Source organism: Anomaloglossus baeobatrachus, chromosome 9, assembly GCF_048569485.1.
Source record: "Anomaloglossus baeobatrachus isolate aAnoBae1 chromosome 9, aAnoBae1.hap1, whole genome shotgun sequence".
Classification (NCBI taxonomy): domain Eukaryota; kingdom Metazoa; phylum Chordata; class Amphibia; order Anura; family Aromobatidae; genus Anomaloglossus; species Anomaloglossus baeobatrachus.
In genome coordinates this window covers 25343681-25365307 of record NC_134361.1, presented here as the reverse complement: position 1 = coordinate 25365307, position 21627 = coordinate 25343681, and the positions used below count along the sequence as shown (strand labels likewise).

Sequence of the window (21627 nt, the reverse complement as noted above, 5' to 3'; positions counted from 1 at the left end):
CATCGACATCAGAGATGCCTATCTGCATGTGCCTATTGCGGTTTCACACCAGCGTTGGCTACGCTTTGCGATCGGAGAGGAACATTTCCAATTCGTGGCTCTCCCCTTCGGCTTAGCCACGGCCCCTCGAGTATTCACCAAGGTCATGGCAGCAGTGGTTGCGGTCCTGCACCTCCAGGGGTTGGCAGTGATTCCTTACCTGGACGACCTTCTAGTCAAGGCCTCATCCAGTGCAGACTGCCAGCGGAGTGTCTCTCTCACTCTCGCCACGCTAGTTCAGTTCGGGTGGCTTGTCAACCTGCCCAAGTCCACTCTGACCCCGACCCAGGTGCTTTTGTACCTAGGGATGCAATTCGAGACTCTGCCGGCACTTGTCAAGTTGCCCTTAGTCAAACAGCAGTCCCTTCGTCTGGCGGTGCGCTCTCTGCTGAGGCACCGCCGTCATTCCATCAGACACCTCATGCAGGTGCTGGGTCAGATGGTGGCGTCCATGGAAGCGGTTCCCTTTGCCCAGTTCCATCTGCGTCCCCCGCAGCTGGACATTCTCCGCTGTTGGGACAAGCGGATCTCTTCCTTGCACAGGCTGGTGGCTCTGTCGTCACAGACCAGGAGCTCCCTTCAGTGGTGGCTTCGGCCCCTCTCTCTGTCACAGGGACGCTCCTTCCTGACTCCGTCCTGGGTGATCCTCACCACGGATGCCAGCCTCTCCGGTTGGGGAGCAGTATTTCTCCATCACCGAGCACAGGGCACTTGGACTCCGTCCGAATCAGCCCTCTCAATCAATGTGCTGGAGATCAGAGCTGTGTTTCTAGCTCTCCTAGCTTTTCACCACCTGTTGGCGGGCAGGCACATTCGAGTTCAGTCGGACAACGCGACAGTGGTTGCCTACATCAATCACCAGGGCGGGACTCACAGCCGTCTGGCGATGTTGGAGGTTCAACGAATCCTCCAGTGATCGGAGGACTCCAAGTCCACCATATCGGCAGTCCACATCCCAGGCGTGGAAAACTGGGAGGCAGATTATCTCAGCCGTCAAACCGTGGACAGCGGCGAGTGGGCCCTGCATCCGTCAGTGTTCAGATCAATCTGCCGCAAGTGGGGCACTCCGGAAGTGGATCTAATGGCATCCCGGCACAACAACAAGGTTCCGGTTTACGTGGCTCGCTCCCACGATCCTCAAGCCTTCGCAGCAGACGCACTGGTTCAAGATTGGTCTCAGTTCCGTCTGGCCTATGTGTTTCCCCCTCTAGCGCTCTTGCCCAGGGTTCTGCGCAAGATCAGAATGGAGGGCCGTCGAGTCATACTCATTGCTCCGGACTGGCCCAGGCGAGCTTGGTACCCAGACCTGCTCCGTCTGTCCGTAGAGGTGCCGTGGCATCTCCCGGACCGCCCAGACCTTCTCTCTCAAGGTCCGTTCTTCCGCCAGAATTCTGCGGCTCTCAGATTGACGGCGTGGCTCTTGAGTCCTGGATCCTGACGGCTTCAGGCATTCCCTCTGAGGTCATCTCCACCATGACTCAGGCTCGGAAGTCTTCCTCGGCCAAGATTTACCACAGGACTTGGAGGATTTTCCTGTCCTGGTGTCACTCTTCCGACCATGCTCCTTGGCCGTTCTCCTTGCCGACCATCCTGTCTTTTCTACAGTCCGGTCTACAGCTAGGACTGTCCCTCAATTCCCTCAAGGGACAGGTGTCGGCTCTGTCGGTATTGTTCCAGCGGCGTATCGCCCGACTGGCTCAGGTGCGCACCTTCATGCAGGGCGCATCTCACATCATTCCTCCTTACCGGCGGCCCTTGGATCCCTGGGACCTTAATCTGGTCCTCACGGCCTTACAGAAACCCCCCTTTGAGCCTCTCAGGGAGGTCCCCTTGTTTAGACTTTCACAGAAAGTTGTTTTTCTAGTAGCCATAACTTCTCTCAGGAGAGTTTCTGATTTGGCTGCGCTCTCTTCGGAATCCCCCTTTTTGGTGTTTCACCAAGACAAGGTGGTTCTTCGTCCGACTCCGGATTTTCTCCCTAAGGTGGTGTCTCCTTTCCACCTTAACCAGGACATTTCATTGCCTTCTCTTTGTCCGGCCCCTGTGCATCGCTTTGAAAAGGCGTTGCATACCTTGGATTTGGTGCGGGCGCTCCGAATCTATGTGTCACGCACCGCCGTTTTTAGGCGGTGCACCTCACTTTTTGTGCTAACCACTGGTCAGCGCAAGGGTCTCGCTGCTTCTAAACCGACCCTAGCTCGTTGGATCAGGTCGGCTATCACCGATGCCTACCAGTGCTCTCAGGTGCCTCCCCCGCCGGGGATTAAGGCGCACTCGACCAGAGCTGTCGGTGCCTCCTGGGCTTTCAGGCACCAGGCTACGGCTCAGCAGGTTTGTCAGGCTGCCACGTGGTCCAGTCTGCACACTTTTTCGAAGCACTACCAAGTGCATGCTCATGCTTCGGCAGATGCGAGCTTGGGCAGACGCATTCTTCAGGCGGCTGTCGCCCATTTGTGAAGTTAGGTTTTGCCTACTTCTCAGTTTGGTTTATTCCCACCCATGGACTGCTTTGGAACGTCCCATGGTTTGGGTCTCCCATAAGGAACGATAAAGAAAAAGAGAATTTTGTTTACTTACCGTAAATTCTTTTTCTTATAGTTCCGACATGGGAGACCCAGCACCCTCCCTGTTGCCTGTTGGCAGTTTTTTGTTCCGTGTGTTTCACCGGCTGTTGTTAGTAGACAGAGTTCCGGTTATTCCGAGTTTTACTCTATCTCTACTTATGGGTGGATGTCCTCCTTCAGCTTTTGCACTGAACTGGGTAGATTGTCATCCAGGGGGTGTATATAGCCCGGAGGGAGGAGCTACACGTTTGAGTGTAGTACTTTGTGTGTCCTCCGGAGGCAGAAGCTATACACCCATGGTTTGGGTCTCCCATGTCGGAACTATAAGAAAAAGAATTTACGGTAAGTAAACAAAATTCTCTTTTTTGTACTATTGTGACAATAAAATAAATTTATTTATAAAACGGTTGGAGCACTTTTGATAATTGTTCTATGTATATGTATGGGTCAGAAAAACTCTCAGAGGTTTCTGTTTCAGTTTTTCCTTTCATTATGTAGTAATGAGATCCATCCTGTACTAATGTCTCCCATCTTTCACCCCTTCCTGGTATATATATATCCCGCATCCTCGTATAAGCCCCCCATATTGGGCTTCTTCCTGGTATACATATCGCCTATCCTATGCTCCTTCTAAGAACATAAGGAGTAATTTCCTCCATCCTCTACTAATGTACCCATCTTGGATCCCTTCCTGGTTTGTACATCCCTCATCCTAGTCCCCTTCCTGGTATATAGGTCCACCATCCTGGGCCCATTTTTCGTAAATATATCCTCCTTCCTAGTAGATATATTCCCCTTTCCCGCTGTTCTCTAATGCATTAAGAAAAAAATCTCTGTAGCCGGCGACTTACATTGGCGTGCCTGCTGTGGTGAAGTGACCGAGATTTATCCTGATAAGAACATGACTTATTTTGAGCGTTCAGGATGCAGCATTTTTTCCTTTAAGGATAACTAATCTATGAAAATGTATTTTTCTATCCATGTCACTTGTTTTTAATATAACAGGCACCGCTAAATTTCATATGTGAAAATCAGACTAATATTCTATCTTAGTAGAAAACTCCACATTTTTTTCTACATTGATTACTGCTTATTTCAATTTTCTTATATTCCTTTTTCTGTGTCCTAATATTCATTAGTATTATATCCCCTAGAGGTGAAATACTGTGTCTGCTTTACAAATATTATGCAATCAGATGTTAAGCTCAGCTTATGTAATAAATGTATAATAAAGGTAAACACTATACAAAAATAATGTTGATAACAATCGTGTGTTCTTAACACTATTCAGCAAAGAAACACTGCTGGTGTCTTCCTAAACACTGCGATCCAAGAATGCACAACTACCACCATGATAGATGCCGCCTCATCCCGTGTGACTGTCCCCGTAAGTGATATTCACCCCAGTATTGCCTCATACTAATATTCACTTTCTTATTAACCTTACTGCATATTAGATATGCATTAACTCCATAAGGACAAAACCTATTTCAGCCTATATGTCATTTCATTTTAATCTTCGCGTATTAAGAGTAATAACTTTTCTTTATCTCTCTGCTTTAGGAGGGTTTATTCTTTCTTGGACCGATTGAATTTGTTTTATTTTTCGTGTGTTCCATTTTTGGAATAGTTATAGCTTCTTCATTTAAATTTATTAAATCTTTATGTGGGGATGAAAAAAACATTGTTTTTTGCATTTTTTAATTATGTTCCAAGATTAGTGCGATTATAACAATGACTAACATTTGAAGCTTTTTAGGTTTTCTAATTTTTGCAGAGAAATAACACATTTAATGGAAAAAAAAAAGTTTTTATGTCATATAAATCCAAAGCCATCTATTTTTTTTTTTACAGCCGATGTAACCATAAGTGGGCTAGGTTGTTTTGCATTTTGTATTTACAGGATGAGCCATATTTTTGATATTTGTGATCCAATGAATTATTCCTATTCGTAAATCAGCTGTTTAGATCTCTGAGCCGGACATAGATCTCCCCGAGAATCTGCCTCCAGAGCTTATTGTAAATGAAAAGGGGCATTACCAGTGTGAGACATGTAATGACTGACAGTCTACTCTCACATTGGTAATGCCCCCTCTTATTAACAATAACCTCTGGAGGCAGATTATTGGGGAGATCTATGTCCAACCAATAGATTTTAAGAGCTCCTCTACATATAAAGAAAAATATGGTTTTGACCCACATGTCAATACTAGAGATGAGCGAACCGGTCCCGGTTCGGCTCGAGGCGGTTCGCCGAACGGGGGGTCTGGCTCGAGTTCGGCTCGTCGAACGTTCGACGAACCGAACTAGAACCAATAGGCTATAATGGGAGGCAATCACAAACACATAAAAATGCATTATAAATGTACACAAACAGTTAATAAACATTGCCATAACACTTACCGGTCCTCGCGATCCCTTCTGCACTCTGTCTCCTGCCGCTATTCCATCCGATGATCGCTGAATCCTCCCGGTGACCTGCACTGCCAGCAGAGAAGCAGGACCTATCGTGACGTCAAAATAGCCATGTGACCAGTCACGTGGCTATTATCTCATTGGCTACAGACTGGTCACATGACTATGACACGTCATGTAGGACCTGCGAGTGCATCTCTCCGGTACACGGTGCACATATGTGTATCGCCGTGTACCGGCGACATGCTCTAGCACACGGTCGACTCCCCGTTCCGTTAGGGACCGGCTGACACAGCCGGTCATTAACGGAGATCACCGTTGCCATAGCAACGCAGTTAGCGGTGACGTCACCGCTAACCGCGGCTCCGGGAGCACCGTTGCTATGGTAACGCGTCTGTCAGCGTTACCGCTGTTACCGCTAGCAGCCAGCAGTGATCACTCACGGAGTGAAGGCTGCACGCTGCTTCCCGATTGTAGTGAGCATTGTAGTTAGGATGGAGGTTCCCCAGCCCCAAGTGATGCCCCTCACTACAATCGTCACTACTACTACACTAGAAAGAAAGAAGACAGAAGAGCAGGATCGTGGAGGGCTGACAGGGGTAATAAAGATGGAGTCTCTAATGTGTCTGTGTATTTATTTCTATTAAAGTATTTTTTCTCTGTGTGGTGTCTTTTTTTAACCCTTTATTGGAGATTCTTAATGGCCGGGTCAAACGTGCCTGACATTAAGAATCTCTGGCTTAATACTGGCTGGTAAAACAAAGCCAGTATTAACTCATGATTACCCAACAAGCCACCCGGCTCCAGGGCTGTTGGAAGAGTTGGATACAGCGCCAGATGATGGCGCTTCTATGAGAGCGCCATTTTCTGGGACGGCTGCGGACTGAAATCCGCAGCAGAGGCGCCCACAAACCTCGGGCTAACCTGTGCTGCGGATTCCAATCCCCAGCTGCCTAGTTGTACCCGGCTGGACACAAAAATAGGGCGAAGCCCACGTCATTTGTTTTTTAATTATTTCATGAAATAAGTGAAATAATTAAAAAAAACGGGCTTCCCTATATTTTTGGTTCCCAGCCGGGTACAAATAGGCAACTGGGGGTTGGAGGCAGCCCGTGGCTGCCAGCTGTACCTGGCTAGCATACAAAAATATGGCGAAGCCCACGTCATTTTTTTGGTGGGCAAAAAACTTCTGCATGCAGTCCTGGATGGAGTATGCTGAGCCTTGTAGTTCTGCAGCTGCTGTCTGCTCTTCTCCATACAGACAGACAGCAGCTGCAGAACTACAAGGCTCAGCATACTCCATCCAGGACTGTATGCAGAAGTTTTTTGCCCCCTGAAAAAATTATGTGGCTTCGCCATATTTTTGTATGCTAGCCAGGTACAGCAGGCAGGTACGGCTGCCCCCAACCCCCAGTTGCCTATTTGTACCCGGCTGGGAACCAAAAATAAAGGGAAGCCCTTTTTTTATTATTTCATGAATTTCATGAAATAATTAGAAAACAAATGACGTAGGCTTTGCCCCATTTTTGTGTCCAGCCAGGTACAACTAGGCAGCTGGGGATTGGAATCCGCAGCACAGGTTGGCCTGAGCTTTCTGGGCCCCACTGCTGCGATTTGCAGTCTGCAGCCGCCTCAGAAAATGGCATTTTCATAGAAGCGCCATCTTCTGGCGCTGTATCCAACTCTTCCAGCACCTGCCTGCTATACCTGGCTAGCATACAAAAATATGGCGAAGCTCACGTCCTTTTTTTGTAGCTTTTTGGCAAAAAAAAAAAAAAATGCTTCCCTGGATTTTCCATTGCCAGTGAAGGTAACACCAAGCAGTGGGGGTTAGCAGCCAGTAGCTGCTTGGATTACCCTTAGCTAGCAATACAAAAAATGCAGTGGGAGCTAACATATATTTTTTTTAATTATTTATTTAAATAACTAAAAATAAAATGGGCTTCCCTGTATTTTGATTGCTGGACATCACAGTGCTGTAAAAATAAATCTTTAAAAAAATGACGTAGCGCTCCGCGGTATTTTTGATTCTCAGCGCAGATAAAGCAGACAGCTATGGGTTGCCACCCCCATCTGCCTGCCGTTACCTTGGTTGGCAATCAAAATACAGGGAAGCCCATTAATTTTTTCTATTTAAAAAATAGTTAAAAAAAAAAAATTACGTTGGGTCCCCCCATTTTTGATAGCCAGCTAGGGTAAAGCAGACGGCTGTAGCCTGAAAACCACAGCTGGCAGCTTTACCGTGGTTGGGGATCCAATGTGGAGGTCCCCTCAGGCTCTTTTTTATAATTATTTTATAAATATTAATAATTACACAATAAAAGTAGGGGACCCCCCAAATTGGATCACCAGCCAAGGTAAAGCGGACAGCTGTGGTCTGGTATTCTCAGGGTGGGAAGGTCCATAGTTATTGGGCCTTCACAGCCTAAAAATAGCAGGCCGCAGGCACCCCAGACGTGGCGCATCCACTAGATGCGCCAATCCTGGCGCTTCACCCCAGCTCATCCCGTGCCCTGGTGCAGTGGCAAACGGGGTAATAAATCGGGTTGATACTAGCTGTAAAGTCACCTGAGATCAAGCCCAGCAGTTTGTGATGTCATGGCGTCTATTAGATACCCAACATCATAAACTGTCAGTACTAACAAAAACAAAAAATCGACAAAAGAAATTTATTTGAAAAAACAGTCCCCAAAACATTTCCTCTTTCACCAATTTATTGTAAGAAAAAAAATAAAGGGGTCCCACGACGACTCTGGACCGTCTAGAATATGGGGGGGAGACACTCAGGGAACGTATCCCCCATTTTCTAGGAGTGCGGACCCTTCATGTGAGGAGTGTGGGTGCAATGAATCTGCACTCACTCTCCCCGGGTCCACAGCAGCAGAGTCCATGTCGTAATGGTTGCTACCAAAGCTGCAATGCCCTGCTCATGAGGTAAGGGCATGCCTAATCAGGAGAACTACTGTAGAGGAAGCTCTGCTCACTGGTATATAGGTGCTCAGAGGTAATAATAGATAAAATTAGTGAGTAACCTCGGCACTCTATATCTCCCAGACTAAGTCAGTAAGTCACAATGGATAGTAATGCAAAATCACTCTTTATTGGTCCGTATTAAGAAAATTTTTTTTTCATAAGCATATATGTTTTTGTCCAAAACAAGTTACAAATGACGTTTCGGCCTGAGCCTTCGTCAGATTGGACTTATCTGCATGTAATCATGAAAAATGACAATAATCAGTATCACATAAGAGTGAGAGAACAATAACATAAACTCGAACAATGTAGAGGTACAATTGGGATGCAGCAAAAAAATTGCAACACAGCAAGAAATGAAACACATGATACAAATGTCATAATACAGTACAAGGACAATATAGTAATGACAAATATGGGGTCAGAGTAGACTTAGACAGCTCTGGTACGAAAGAGATGTCAATCATAAAGTAACATGTGCAGTAGGTGTAGAGCTACACTATGCATGGCAGAGCTAATGGGTAGACCGACCATAGAAAAAGTAGAGAAAAAGTGGAGAAAAAGTGGAGAATAAGTGGAACATAAGAGGAGAAAAAGTGGAGAAAAAGTGGAGAAAAAAGTGGAGAAAAAGTGGAGAAAAAGTGGAGAAAAAGTGGAGAAAAAGTGGAGATTAAGAGGAGAAAAAGTGGAGAAAAAAGTGGAGAAAAAAGTGGAGAAAAAGTGGAGCATAAGAGGAGAAAAAGTGGAGAAAAAGTGGAGAAAAAAGTGGAGAAAAAGTGGAGCATAAGAGGAGAAAAAGTGGAGATTAAGAGGAGAAAAAGTGGAGAAAAAGTGGAGAAAAAGTGGAGAAAAAGTGGAGCATAAGAGGAGAAAAAGTGGAGAAAAAAGTGAAGAAAAAGTGGAGAAAAAGTGGAGCATAAGAGGAGAAAAAGTGGAGAAAAAGTGGAGAAAAAGTGGAGAAAAAGTGGAGCATAAGAGGAGAAAAAGTGGAGAAAAAGTGGAGAAAAAGTGGAGAATAAGTGGAACATAAGAGGAGAAAAAGTGGAGAAAAAGTGGAGAAAAAGTGGAGAATAAGTGGAACATAAGAGGAGAAAAAGTGGAGAAAAAGTGGAGAAAAAGTGGAGAATAAGTGGAACATAAGAGGAGAAAAAGTGGAGAAAAAGTAGAGAAAAAAGTGGAGAAAAAGTGGAGAAAAAGTGGAGAAAAAGTGGAGAAAAAGTGGAGATTAAGAGGAGAAAAAGTGGAGAAAAAAGTGGAGAAAAAAGTGGAGAAAAAGTGGAGCATAAGAGGAGAAAAAGTGGAGAAAAAGTGGACAAAAAAGTGGAGAAAAAGTGGAGAAAAAGTGGAGAAAAAGTGGAGATTAAGAGGAGAAAAAGTGGAGAAAAAGTGGACAAAAAAGTGAAGAAAAAGTGGAGAAAAAGTGGAGATTAAGAGGAGAAAAAGTGGAGAAAAAAGTGGAGAAAAAAGTGGAGAAAAAGTGGAGCATAAGAGTAGAAAAAGTGGAGAAAAAGTGGAGAAAAAAGTGGAGAAAAAGTGGAGCATAAGAGGAGAAAAAGTGGAGAAAAAGTGGAGAAAAAAGTGGAGAAAAAGTGGAGCATAAGAGGAGAAAAAGTGGAGATTAAGAGGAGAAAAAGTGGAGAAAAAGTGGAGAAAAAGTGGAGAAAAAGTGGAGCATAAGAGGAGAAAAAGTGGAGAAAAAAGTGAAGAAAAAGTGGAGAAAAAGTGGAGCATAAGAGGAGAAAAAGTGGAGAAAAAGTGGAGAAAAAGTGGAGAAAAAGTGGAGAAAAAGTGGAGCATAAGAGGAGAAAAAGTGGAGAAAAAAGTGGAGAGAACGTGGAGAAAAAGTGGAGAAAAAGTGGAGCATAAGAGGAGAAAAAGTGGAGAAAAAGTGGAGAAAAAGTGGAGAAAAAGTGGAGCATAAGAGGAGAAAACGTGGAGAAAAAGTGGAGAAAAAGTGGAGAAAAAGTGGAGCATAAGAGGAGAAAAAGTGGAGAAAAAGTGGAGAAAAAGTGGAGCATAAGAGGAGAAAAAGTGGAGAAAAAAGTGGAGAAAAAGTGGAGAAAAAGTGGAGCATAAGTGGAGAAAAAGTGGAGAAAAAGTGGAGAAAAAGTGGAGAAAAAGTGGAGCATAAGAGGAGAAAAAGTGGAGAAAAAAGTGGAGAGAACGTGGAGAAAAAGTGGAGAAAAAGTGGAGCATAAGAGGAGAAAAAGTGGAGAAAAAGTGGAGAAAAAGTGGAGCATAAGAGGAGAAAAAGTGGAGAAAAAAGTGGAGAAAAAGTGGAGAAAAAGTGGAGAAAAAGTGGAGCATAAGAGGAGAAAAAGTGGAGATTAAGAGGAGAAAAAGTGGAGAAAAAGTGGAGAAAAAGTGGAGAAAAAGTGGAGAAAAAGTGGAGAAAAAAATGGAGAAAAAGTGGAGAAAAAGTGGAGAGAAAGTGGAGAAAAAAATGGAGAAAAAGTGGAACACCCTTTGGTACCTTTCATGTGGCACTAAGGGGTGCTTAGCTTTGTATTTAGCCAAAAAAATGAAAAAAAAATGACATAGGGTTCCCCCTAGTTTTGTAGCCAGCTAGGGTAAAGCAGACGGCTGCAGCCTGCAGACCACAGCTGGCAACCTCACCTTGGCTGGTAATCCAAAACTGAGGGCACCCCACGCTGTTATTTTAAATTAAATAAATAATTAAAAAAAAAAACACGTAGGGGTCCCCCAAAATTGGATCACCAGCCAAGGTAAAGCAGACAGCTGGGGCCTGATATTCTCAGACTAGGGAGGTCCATGGTTATTGGAATCTCCCCAGCCTAAAAATAGCAGGCCGCAGCCGCCCCAGAAGTGGCGCATCCATTAGATGCGCCAATCCTGGTGCTTCGCCCCAGCTCATCCCGCGCCCTGGTGCGGTGGCAAACGGGGTAATATTTGGGGTTAATACCAGATGTGTAATGTCACCTGGCATCAAGCCCTGGGGTTGGTGAGGTCAGGCGTCTATCAGATACCCGACATCACCAACCCAGTCAGTAATAAAAAAAAATAGACGACAAACACATTTTTATTTGAAAAAACACTCCCCAAAACATTCCCTCTTTAACCAATTTATTAGATTGAAAAACAAATCCAGGTCTGGTGTAATCCAAGGGGTTGCCATGACGATCCACACTGTCCCAGTCAATGAAGAGCAGGATGTTCCCCATTGACTGGGAGAGCAGTGCAGTGACCTGAGCTAACATCAATGGGTCAGCCCAGGTCACTGCAGGGGGGTGACAAGTGCTGCTGTCAGCGAGGTACATTACCTGCGCTGATCTCCAGCACACTGACAGCCCCTGTCACTGAGGTCAATGACCGGCGCCTTCACAGCAAGTATCGCGAGAGGTCCGTGACGTCACCGCTAGTCAGTCTCGGGTCGGAAGCGATAGGTGATGTGACAAGCGGCGGCCATGGAGGACAGTGACAGCGCTGAGGTCGGGATGGCGGGACTTCATCACCGCAGGTAAGCCGAGCGAGCGAGCGAGCGAGCGGGCGGGCGGGGGGGGATGGGGGGGATGGGGGGGGATGGGGGGGGGGATGTGTGTGTGTGTGTGTGTTTGTGTATGTATGTGTACATGCCGCGGGCAGGAGGGGGCGGAGCGAGCTGAGCGGGAAAGTGTGGGCTTCCTGCACGTAACTAAGATAAACATCGGGTTACTAACCAAAGCGCTTTGCTTGGATACCCGATGTTTATCTTGGTTACCAGCTTGTGGCAGGCTGCCAGCGATGGCTCCTGCTCACTGTAGCTGTAAAAAGCCCTGCTTTTTGCTGCTAGAACCGTTCTCGAACGTATCTAGAACTATCGAGCTTTTGCAAAAAGCTCGAGTTCTAGTTCGATCTAGAACATGCCCCAAAATCACTCGAGCCGCGAACTGGAGAACCACGAACCACGAACCGCGCTCAACTCTAGTCAATACAAACGGCTCAAGAAGTCCTCTCTTCTATCTCTAAACAGTTAAGGCCCTGTCACACACAGAGATAAATCTGCGGCAGATCTTTGGTTGCAGTGAAATTGTGGACAATCAGTGCCAGGTTTGTGGCTGTGTACAAATGGAACAATATGTCCATGATTTCACTGCAACCACACATCTGCCAAAGATTTATCTCTGTGTGTGACGGGGCCTTTAGAGGCCATAATATGCCCTATCCCGACTACACAAATGCACCTTTTCCCTACCAACTCCATCAAATATTTTCTTTCTTTGAGGTATGGTAAAATTTTGACTTTTGCTTTGGGGCCCCATGATTTCTATGTACCCCCCAACTCAATCTCCTTTATTACTATGTAGTAAGAGGGACTTGCAGTAGGAGCTGTATATAGTGAGTAAGGCTGTTGTGCAAAAATCAAGTATTACGAAGTTATACGTCTTCATCTAAGTTAGACGTATCATGGCCTAAAACACATTTGCTATGTGCACATTACTTATCACATTATCGTTTCATCAGAATGAAATAACATTTCTCTGTTTTTTTCTGGGGTCAGACACTACTACAACAAAAAGCCCAACAACTACAACCATGTCACCTACCACAGAACAACCAACAACTACAACCATGTCACCTACCACAGAACAACCAACAACTACAACCATGTCACCTACCACAGAACAACCAACAACTACAACCATGTCACCTACTACTGAAGGTATATAACTTATCTTGGGAGCAATAATAAGAAAATGGAAGACATGTAAGACCACTGATAATTTCCCTCGATCTGGGGCTCCATGCAAAATCTCACCTCATGGAGTCAAAATGATCACAAGAACAGGGAGCAAAAATCCCAGAACCACAGGGGGAAGTTAGTGAATGACCTTCATAGAGCTGGAACCACCTTAGCAAAGGCTACGATTAGTAACACACTACACCGCCAAGGACTCAGATCCTGCAGTTCAAGACGTGTTCCCCTGCTTAAACCAGTACATGTTTGGGCGAGTCTGAAGTTTGCTAGAGAGCATTTGTATTATCCAGAAGAGTATTGGGAGAATGTTATATGGTCTGATGAAACCAAAGTAGAACTGTTTGGTAGAAACACAACTCGTCATGTTGGAAAACGACAGAATGCTGAGTTGCATCCAAAGAACACCATACCTACTGTGAAACATGGGGGTGGAAATAAGGACAGGACCTATTTTGAGCGTATAAGATGCAGCACTTTTTTTCCTTTAAGGATAACTAATCTATGAAAATTTATTTTTCTATCCATGTCACTTGTTTTAATATAATACGCACCACTGGATTGCACAAGTGAAAATCCCACCAATATTCTATCTTATTAGAAAACCCCACGTTTTTTCTATATGGATTACTGCTTATTTCAATTTTCTTATATTCCTGTATCTGTGTGAAAAGTGCCATTAGGATTACATCCCCAGGAGGTGAAAATACTGTGTCTCCTTTACAAAAACTGTGAAATTAGATGTTACGCTCAGCTTATGTAATAAATGTATAATAAAGGTAAACACTATACAAAAATAATGTTGATAACAATCGTGTGTTCTTAACACAATGCAGACAAGAAACACTGCTGGTGTCTTCCTAAACACTGCGATCCAAGAATGCACAACTACAACCATGATAGATGCCCCCTCATCCCGTGTGACTGTCCCTGTAAGTAATATTCACCCCAGTATTGCCTCATACAAATATTCACTTTCTTATTAACCTTACTGCATATTAGATATGCATTAACTCCATAAGCACAAAACCTATTTCAGCCTATATGTCATTTCATTTTAATCTCCGCCTTTTAAGAGTAATATCTCTTTATCGCTCTGCTTTAGGAGAGTTTATGCTTTGTTGGACCGATTGAATTTGTTTTATTTTTCATTTGTTCCATTTTTGTAATATATTTATTTTTGTTAAATTACTTTCATTAATTTTTTTTGTGGGGATGAAAAAAACATTTTTTTGCTTTTTTTAATTATGTTCCAAGATTAGTGCGATTATAACAATGACTAACATTTAAAGCTTTTTAGGTTTTCTAATTTTTGCAGAGAAATAACACATTTAATAGAAAAAAAAAATCGTTTTTATGTCATATAAATCCAAAGCCATCTATTTTTTTTTTTACAGCCGATGTAACCATAAGTGGGCTAGGTTTTTTTGCGTTTTGTTTTTATAGGATAAGCCATATTTTTGATATTTGTGATCCAATAAATTATTCCTATACGTAAATCAGCTGTTTAGATCTCTGAGCCGGACATAGATCCCCGAGAATCTGCCTCCAGAGCTTATTTTAAATGAAAAGGGGCATTACCACTGTGAGACATGTAATGACTGACAGTCTGCTCTCACATTGGTAATGCCCCCTTTTATTAACAATAATCTCTAGAGGCAGATTATTGGGGAGATCTATGTCCAACCAATAGATTTTAAGAGCTCCTCTACATATAAAGAAAAACGTGGTTGTGACCCACATGTCAATACAGACGGCTCAAGAAGTCCTCTCTTCTACCTCTAATCTGTTGGAGGGCATAATATGCCCTATCCTGACTACACATGTGAACCTTTTCCCTATCAACTCCATCAAATATTTTCTTTCTTTGAAATATGGAAAAATGTTGACATTTGCTTTGGGGCCCCATGATGTCTATGTAGCCCCCTAGCCATCCTTTAATACTATGTAGTAACAGGGACCTGCAGTAGGAGCTGTATATAGTGAGTAAGGCTGTTGTGCCAGAATCAAGTAATACAAAGTTATACGTCTTCAGTTAAGTTACACATATCACCACCCAAAACACATTTGCTATGTGCACATTGCTTATTATCATATTATCATTTATCATCGGAATGAAATAACATTTATCTGTTTGTTTCTGGTGGCAGACACTACTACAACAAAAAGCCCAACAACTACAACCATGTCACCTACCACAGAACGTCCAACAACTACAACCTGGCCACCTACTACCACAGAACGCCCAACAACTACAACCATGTCACCTACCACAGAACAACCAACAACTACAACCATGTCACCTACCACAGAACGCCCAAAAACTACAACCTGGCCACCTACTACCACAGAACGCCCAACAACTACAACCATGTCACCTACCACAAAACGCCCAAAAACTACAACCTGGCCACCTACTACCACAGAACGCCCAACAACTACAACCATGTCACCTACCACAGAACGCCCAAAAACTACAACCTGGCCACCTACTACCACAGAACGCCCAACAACTACAACCATGTCACCTACCACAGAACGTCCAAAAACTACAACCTGGCCACCTATTACCACAGAACGCCCAACAACTACAACCATGTCACCTACTACTGAAGGTATGTAACTTAACTTGTGAAAAAAAATCAACCCAAAGCAGCCAAAGCTTCCGAGCTGCTTTTCCCATTTGCGTCCTTCCTTGGCTGTGTTGACAGATCATGTCCACTCTTTAGAACGAGCAATGATGATAATACTTTTCGTGTCTTCTGTACACAGTAGTGGAGCAATGCTGGTGCCTTCCTGAAAACTGCAGCCCAGAAATGTACTACGGTTATCTCTGTGCTCTTATGCCATGTGAATGTCCGGGTAAGTCAGATTTATCTCATTGTTATGTGAATTGTGTGAGATGAGCGAATCTTTGTAATTTCATATCCTCCAGCTGTGACAAATTTTGACGGCAAATTTCATTAATCATGAATTATTTTCCATGAGTTGAAAGTTCTGTAAAGAATCCAATTGCCCTGAAAAATCATGACTAAAGGGTGCTCTACACACTGCGACATCACTAGCGATCTCATTAGCAATGTGACACGCCAGATCGCATGTGCGATCCGCCGAGATCGCACATATGTCGTTTTTGTAGCGCCGGTCACATGTGCGATCTCGGCAGATCGCATCTGTGATCTGGCATGTCACATCCCTAATGAGATCGCTAGCGATGTCGTAGCGTGTAAAGCACCCTTAACACTATGAGGCCTCCTGGGTTCGTACCTACAATTTTAAGCTCTTTATTGAAAAAACAACGTTAGTAAAGTCAACATGACGTTTCCATAGTATACATGCCTATGGGTACATGGATGGTAACTATTCTTCCCTGCTGTGCTGTCACACACGATCTGTATAGTTTCTTCAGTGTTTCATGGCTTCGTCTCTCTATCTCTTTGACTGAACTGCAAACTGCGACATCCCCTCACAATCCAGATTCACAATAACATGTTGCTGCATTTCCTACTTCAGCTTTTATACTGGCTATTATAGCCCCTCCTGAGTGACCATATCAACGTTTATTAAATCTTTTTGTGGGGATGAAAAAAACATTGTTTTTTACATTTTTTAATTATGTTCCAAGATTAGTGCGATTATAACAACGACAAATATTTAAAGCATTTAGGTTTTCTAATTTTTGCAAAGTAATAACACATTTAATGGAAAAAAAATAGTATTTATGTCATATAAATCCAAAGCCATCTATTTTTTTTTTTTACAGCCGATGTAACCATAAGTGGGCTAGGTTGTTTTGCATTTTGTTTTTACAGGATGAGCCATATTTTTGATATTTACGATCCAATGAATTATTCCTATACGTATATCAGCTGTTTAGATCCCTGAGCCGGACATAGATCTCCCCGAGAATCTGCCTCCAGAGCTTATTGTAAATGAAAAGGGGCATTACCAGTGTGAGACATGTAATGACTGACAGTCTACTCTCACATTGGTAATGCCCCCTCTTATTAACAATAACCTCTGGAGGCAGATTATTGGGGAGATCTATGTCCAACCAATAGATTTTAAGAGCTCATCTACATATAAAGAAAAATATGGTTTTGACCCACATGTCAATACAGACGGCTCAAGAAGTCCTCTCTTCTATCTCTAAACAGTTAAGGCCCTGTCACACACAGAGATAAATCTGCGGCAGATCTGTGGTTGCAGTGAAATTGTGGACAATCAGTGCCAGGTTTGTGGCTGTGTACAAATGGAACAATATGTCCATGATTTCACTGCAACCACAGATCTGCCAAAGATTTATCTCTGTGTGTGACGGGGCTTTTAGAGGCCATAATATGCCCTATCCTGACTACACAAATGCACCTTTTCCCTACCAACTCCATCAAATATTTTCTTTCTTTGAGGTATGGTAAAATTTTGACTTTTGCTTTGGGGCCCCATGATTTCTATGTACCCCCCAGCCATCTCCTTTATTACTATGTAGTAAGAGGGACTTGCAGTAGGAGCTGTATATAGTGAGTAAGGCTGTTGTGCAAAAATCAAGTATTACGAAGTTATACGTCTTCATCTAAGTTAGACGTATCATGGCCTAAAACACATTTGCTATGTGCACATTACTTATTATCACAATATCGTTTCATCAGAATGAAATAACATTTCTCTGTTTTTTTCTGGGGTCAGACACTACTACAAAGAGTCCAACAACTACAACCATGTCACTTACCACAGAACGCCCAACATCTACAACCATGTCACCTACCACAGAACAACCAACAACTACAACCATGTCACCTACCACAGAACAACCAACAACTACAACCATGTCACCTACTACTGAAGGTACGTAACTTATCTTGGGAGCAATAATAAGAAAATGGAAGACATGTAACACCACTGTTAATTTCCCTCGATCTGGGGCTCCATGCAAAATCTCACCTCGTGGAGTCAAAATGATCACAAGAACGGGGAGCAAAAATCCCAGACCACACGGGGGAAGTTAGTGAATGACCTTCATAGAGCTGGAACCACCTAAGCAAAGGCTACCATCAGTAACACACTACACCGCCAAGGACTCAGATCCTGCAGTGCCAGACGTGTTCCCCTGCTTAAACCAGTACATGTTTGGGCGAGTCTGAAGTTTGCTAGAGAGCATTTGTATTATCCAGAAGAATATTGGGAGAATGTTATATGGTCAGAAAAAACCAAAGTAGAACTGTTTGGTAGAAACACAACTCGTCGTGTTGGAAAACGACAGAATGCTGAGTTGCATCCAAAGAACACCATACCTACTGTGAAACATGGGGGTGGAAATAAGGACAGGACCTATTTTGACCTATTTTGAGCGTTCAAGATGCAGCACTTTTTTTCCTTTAAGGATAACTAATCTATGAAAATGTATTTTTCTATCCATGTCACTTGTTTTAATATAATACGCACCATTAGATTGCACAAGTGAAAATCCCACCAATATTCTATCTTATTAGAAGACCCCACGTTTTTTCTATATGGATTACTGCTTATTTCAATGTTCTTATATTCTTGTATCTGTGTGAAAAGTTCCATTAGGATAACATCCCCTAGAGGTAAAATACTGTGTCTCCTTTACAAATACTATGAAATTAGATGTTAGGCTCAGCTTATGTAATAAATGTATAATAAAGGTAAACACTATACAAAAATAATGTTGATAACATTCGTGTGTTCTTAACACAATACAGAAAAGAAACACTGCTGGTGTCTTCCTAAACACTGCGAACCAAGAATGCACAACTACAACCATGATAGATGCCCCCTCATCCCGTGTGACTGTCCACGTAAGTAATATTCACCCCAGTATTGCCTCATACAAATATTCACTTTCTTATTAACCTTACTGCATATTAGATATGCATTAACTCCATAAGGACAAAACCTATTTCAGCCTATATGTCATTTCATTTTAATCTCCGCCTTTTAAGAGTAATATCTCTTTATCTCTCTGCTTTAGGAGAGTTTATGCTTTGTTGGACCGATTGAATTTTTTTTATTTTTCATTTGTTCCATTTTTGTAATATATTTATTTTTGTTAAATTACTTTCATTAATTTTTTTGTGGGGATGAAAAAAACATTTTTTGCATTTTTTAATTATGTTCCAAGATTAGTGCGATTATAACAATGACTAACATTTAAAGCTTTTTAGGTTTTCTAATTTTTGCAGAGAAATAACACATTTAATGGAAAAAAAATAGTTTTTATGTCATATAAATCCAAAGCCATCTATTTTTTTTTTACAGCCGATGTAACCATAAGTGGGCTAGGTTTTTTTGCGTTTTGTTTTTACAGGATAAGCCATATTTCTTTGTCGCTCCATTGGGAGACCCAGACAATTGGGTGTATAGCTTCTGCCTCCGGAGGCCACACAAAGTATTACACTTTAAAAAGTGTAACCCCTCCCCTCTGCCTATACACCCTCCCGTGCATCACGGGCTCATCAGTTTTATGCTTTGTGTAGAAGGAGGCACACATCCACTCATGCTCCCATTTTAGTCAGCAGCAGCTGCTGATTTTATCGGTTGGAAGAAAAGAGGGCCCCCACAGGGCCCCCGGCATGCTCCCTTCTCACCCCACTAATTCGGCGGTGCTGTTAAGGTTGAGGTACCCATTGCGGGTACAGAGGCTGGAGCCACATGCCGTTTTCATTCACCATCCCATAGAGGCTCTGGGTGAAGTGGGATCCTAACCGGTCATCCATTCACTGGGACCGGGCTCCCTCCGCAGCCCCTGTGGGAATCTGCCGGACCGGAGACTTGGTATCATCAGGGACAGGGCCCTGCATCCAAAGGTACTCTGGGTCCCCATGGGGACAGTGCATGGACCGCTGGTGTCACAGACGCCGCAGCTGCGGCTGGTTTTTGTGACGACCGGGACTTCCGCGCCGACCGCGCCTGTTTTTCGGCCGCGGTATTAAATTTAGTCCCCGGCTTCATTGCGGCCTAGTACATAACTCCCGCCCCCGGGCCTGCCAGTCAGGGGTAAGGGCGGGACGGTCGACCTGACGTCGGCAGTGAGGGCTGGAGCATACTTTAGGTTTCCTCCCCCCCCTCACTGATCACTGTGGGGCACCAGATTCCCGCACTTTATTAGTCGCCGCCCACGGCTCCCTCCTCCCCTGAGAGCTCCGGCAGCCATTTTTTACACACTCTGCCGTTGGAGGATTTCAGGAACGAGTTCTGAAGGACGGATCACAGCTCTGGGAGACCTAGGCAGGGAATCTGGTGGACACACACCGCTTTGAGCGGTCGGTAAGCCACACCGGTCACCCGGTGTTGGTCCCCCTAGGGTGCCGGAGTATATATATATATATAAATATATATATATATATATATATATATATATATATATATGTATGTATATATTTTCTCTGCTCGGCCGGGTTGTTCTGCTTTTGGCTATATACCCTCAGTGATCACTCTCCTGGGAGACAACAGCATGTCGTTCACAAGGAGCAAGGGCGCTAAGGCAAAGGGTTATTTTGCAACCTGTACCTCTTGTGCGGCTATGTTACCTGCAGGTTCCACCTACCCTCATTGTGAGCAATGCTCGGCCCCTGTTGCACTTGCTCAGCCGGAGACTCGGGCACTAGGGGGACCCTCGGCTCAGGCAGACCCTCCTGCTTCCCCTGTCCAGGCGGCAGGGACAGAGTTTGCAGCTTTTGCTGAGAAACTCTCTGAGTCGCTTTCACAATCCATGGCTCAGTCTATGGACAAATGGTCTGCTAAGATACTAGAAGCCTTGCAGTCCAGACCGCTCCTTACACAGGCCCCGGGCACTGTTGGATCATCGCCTCCAGGTCCCTCTCGGTCTGCACCGCAGCGTGCTCCCGGGGTGGCCCCTAGGTTTCACGTGGAGGACTCCGGCACGGACCACAGTCCCAGACCGGCTAAGCGGGCTCGCTGGGAATCTTCCCCGACTTCCTCCCGCTGCTCGGGGTCTCAGCTTGAGGACTCTCTGGAGGACGAGGCGGACGTCGCAGCTCAAGGCTCTGACCCTGACGTTGCTCTCAATCTTGATACACCTGAAGGGGACGCCATAGTAAATGACCTTATTGCGTCCATCAACCAGGTGCTAGATCTTTCTCCCCCAACTCCACCTATAGAGGAGTCGGCTTCACAGCAGGAGAAACACCAGTTTAGGTTTCCCAAACGTACACGGAGTGCGTTTTTCGATCACTCTAACTTCAGAGATGCTGTCCAGAAACATAGAGCATTTCCGGACAAGCGCTTTGCTAAGCGCCTTAATGACACACGTTACCCCTTCCCCTCTGACGTAGTTAAGGGTTGGGCTCAATGTCCCAAGGTGGATCCTCCAGTCTCCAGACTGGCGGCTAGATCTGTAGTATCAGTGGCAGATGGCTCATCGCTCAAGGATGCCACTGACAGGCAGATAGAGCTCCTGGTGAAATCCATCTATGAAGCCACAGGTGCGTCTTTTGCCCCGGCCTTTGCAGCCGTGTGGGCACTCCAAGCTATCTCAGCTTGTCTGTCTGAGATTAATGCGGTCACACGTACCTCTGCTCCGCAAGTTGTGTCTTTGACTTCTCAGGCGTCGGCTTTTTCGTCCTACGCCATGAACGCCGTCCTGGACTCTGCTAGCCGTACAGCGGTGGCATCCGCTAACTCGGTGGCAGTCCGCAGGGCCATGTGGCTACGCGAATGGAAGGCAGACTCTGCTTCCAAGAAATTCTTAACCGGTTTGCCGTTTTCTGGCGACCGATTGTTTGGCGAACGATTGGATGAAATCATTAAGGAATCCAAGGGAAAGGACTCGTCCTTACCCCAGTCCAAACCGAAGAGACCTCAGCAACGGAAAATTCAATCGAGGTTTCGGTCCTTTCGGCCCTCAGCCAAGTCCCAATCCTCCTCGTCCAACAGGCCACAGAAGGGCCAGAGGAACTCTTA

General features: G+C 44.5%; 1 protein-coding gene across 43 annotated transcripts in view; it reads left to right on the top strand.

Annotated features, from left to right (window-relative positions):
- Positions 1-21627, top strand: part of LOC142250958 (uncharacterized) — a 345599-nt gene that overhangs the window by 196227 nt on the left and 127745 nt on the right. For 34 of the 43 annotated variants that reach the window (XM_075323314.1, XM_075323336.1, XM_075323323.1 and 31 more), the window contains 7 exons: positions 3895-3990; positions 12490-12651; positions 13521-13616; positions 14835-15299; positions 15457-15546; positions 17371-17529; positions 18408-18503. In XM_075323314.1, coding sequence (XP_075179429.1) covers positions 3895-3990; positions 12490-12651; positions 13521-13616; positions 14835-15299; positions 15457-15546; positions 17371-17529; positions 18408-18503 — 1164 coding nt within the window. The remainder of the gene's footprint in view (positions 1-3894; positions 3991-12489; positions 12652-13520; positions 13617-14834; positions 15300-15456; positions 15547-17370; positions 17530-18407; positions 18504-21627) is intronic. The other 9 variants (XM_075323338.1, XM_075323320.1, XM_075323339.1 and 6 more) reach the window with 6 other exon arrangements.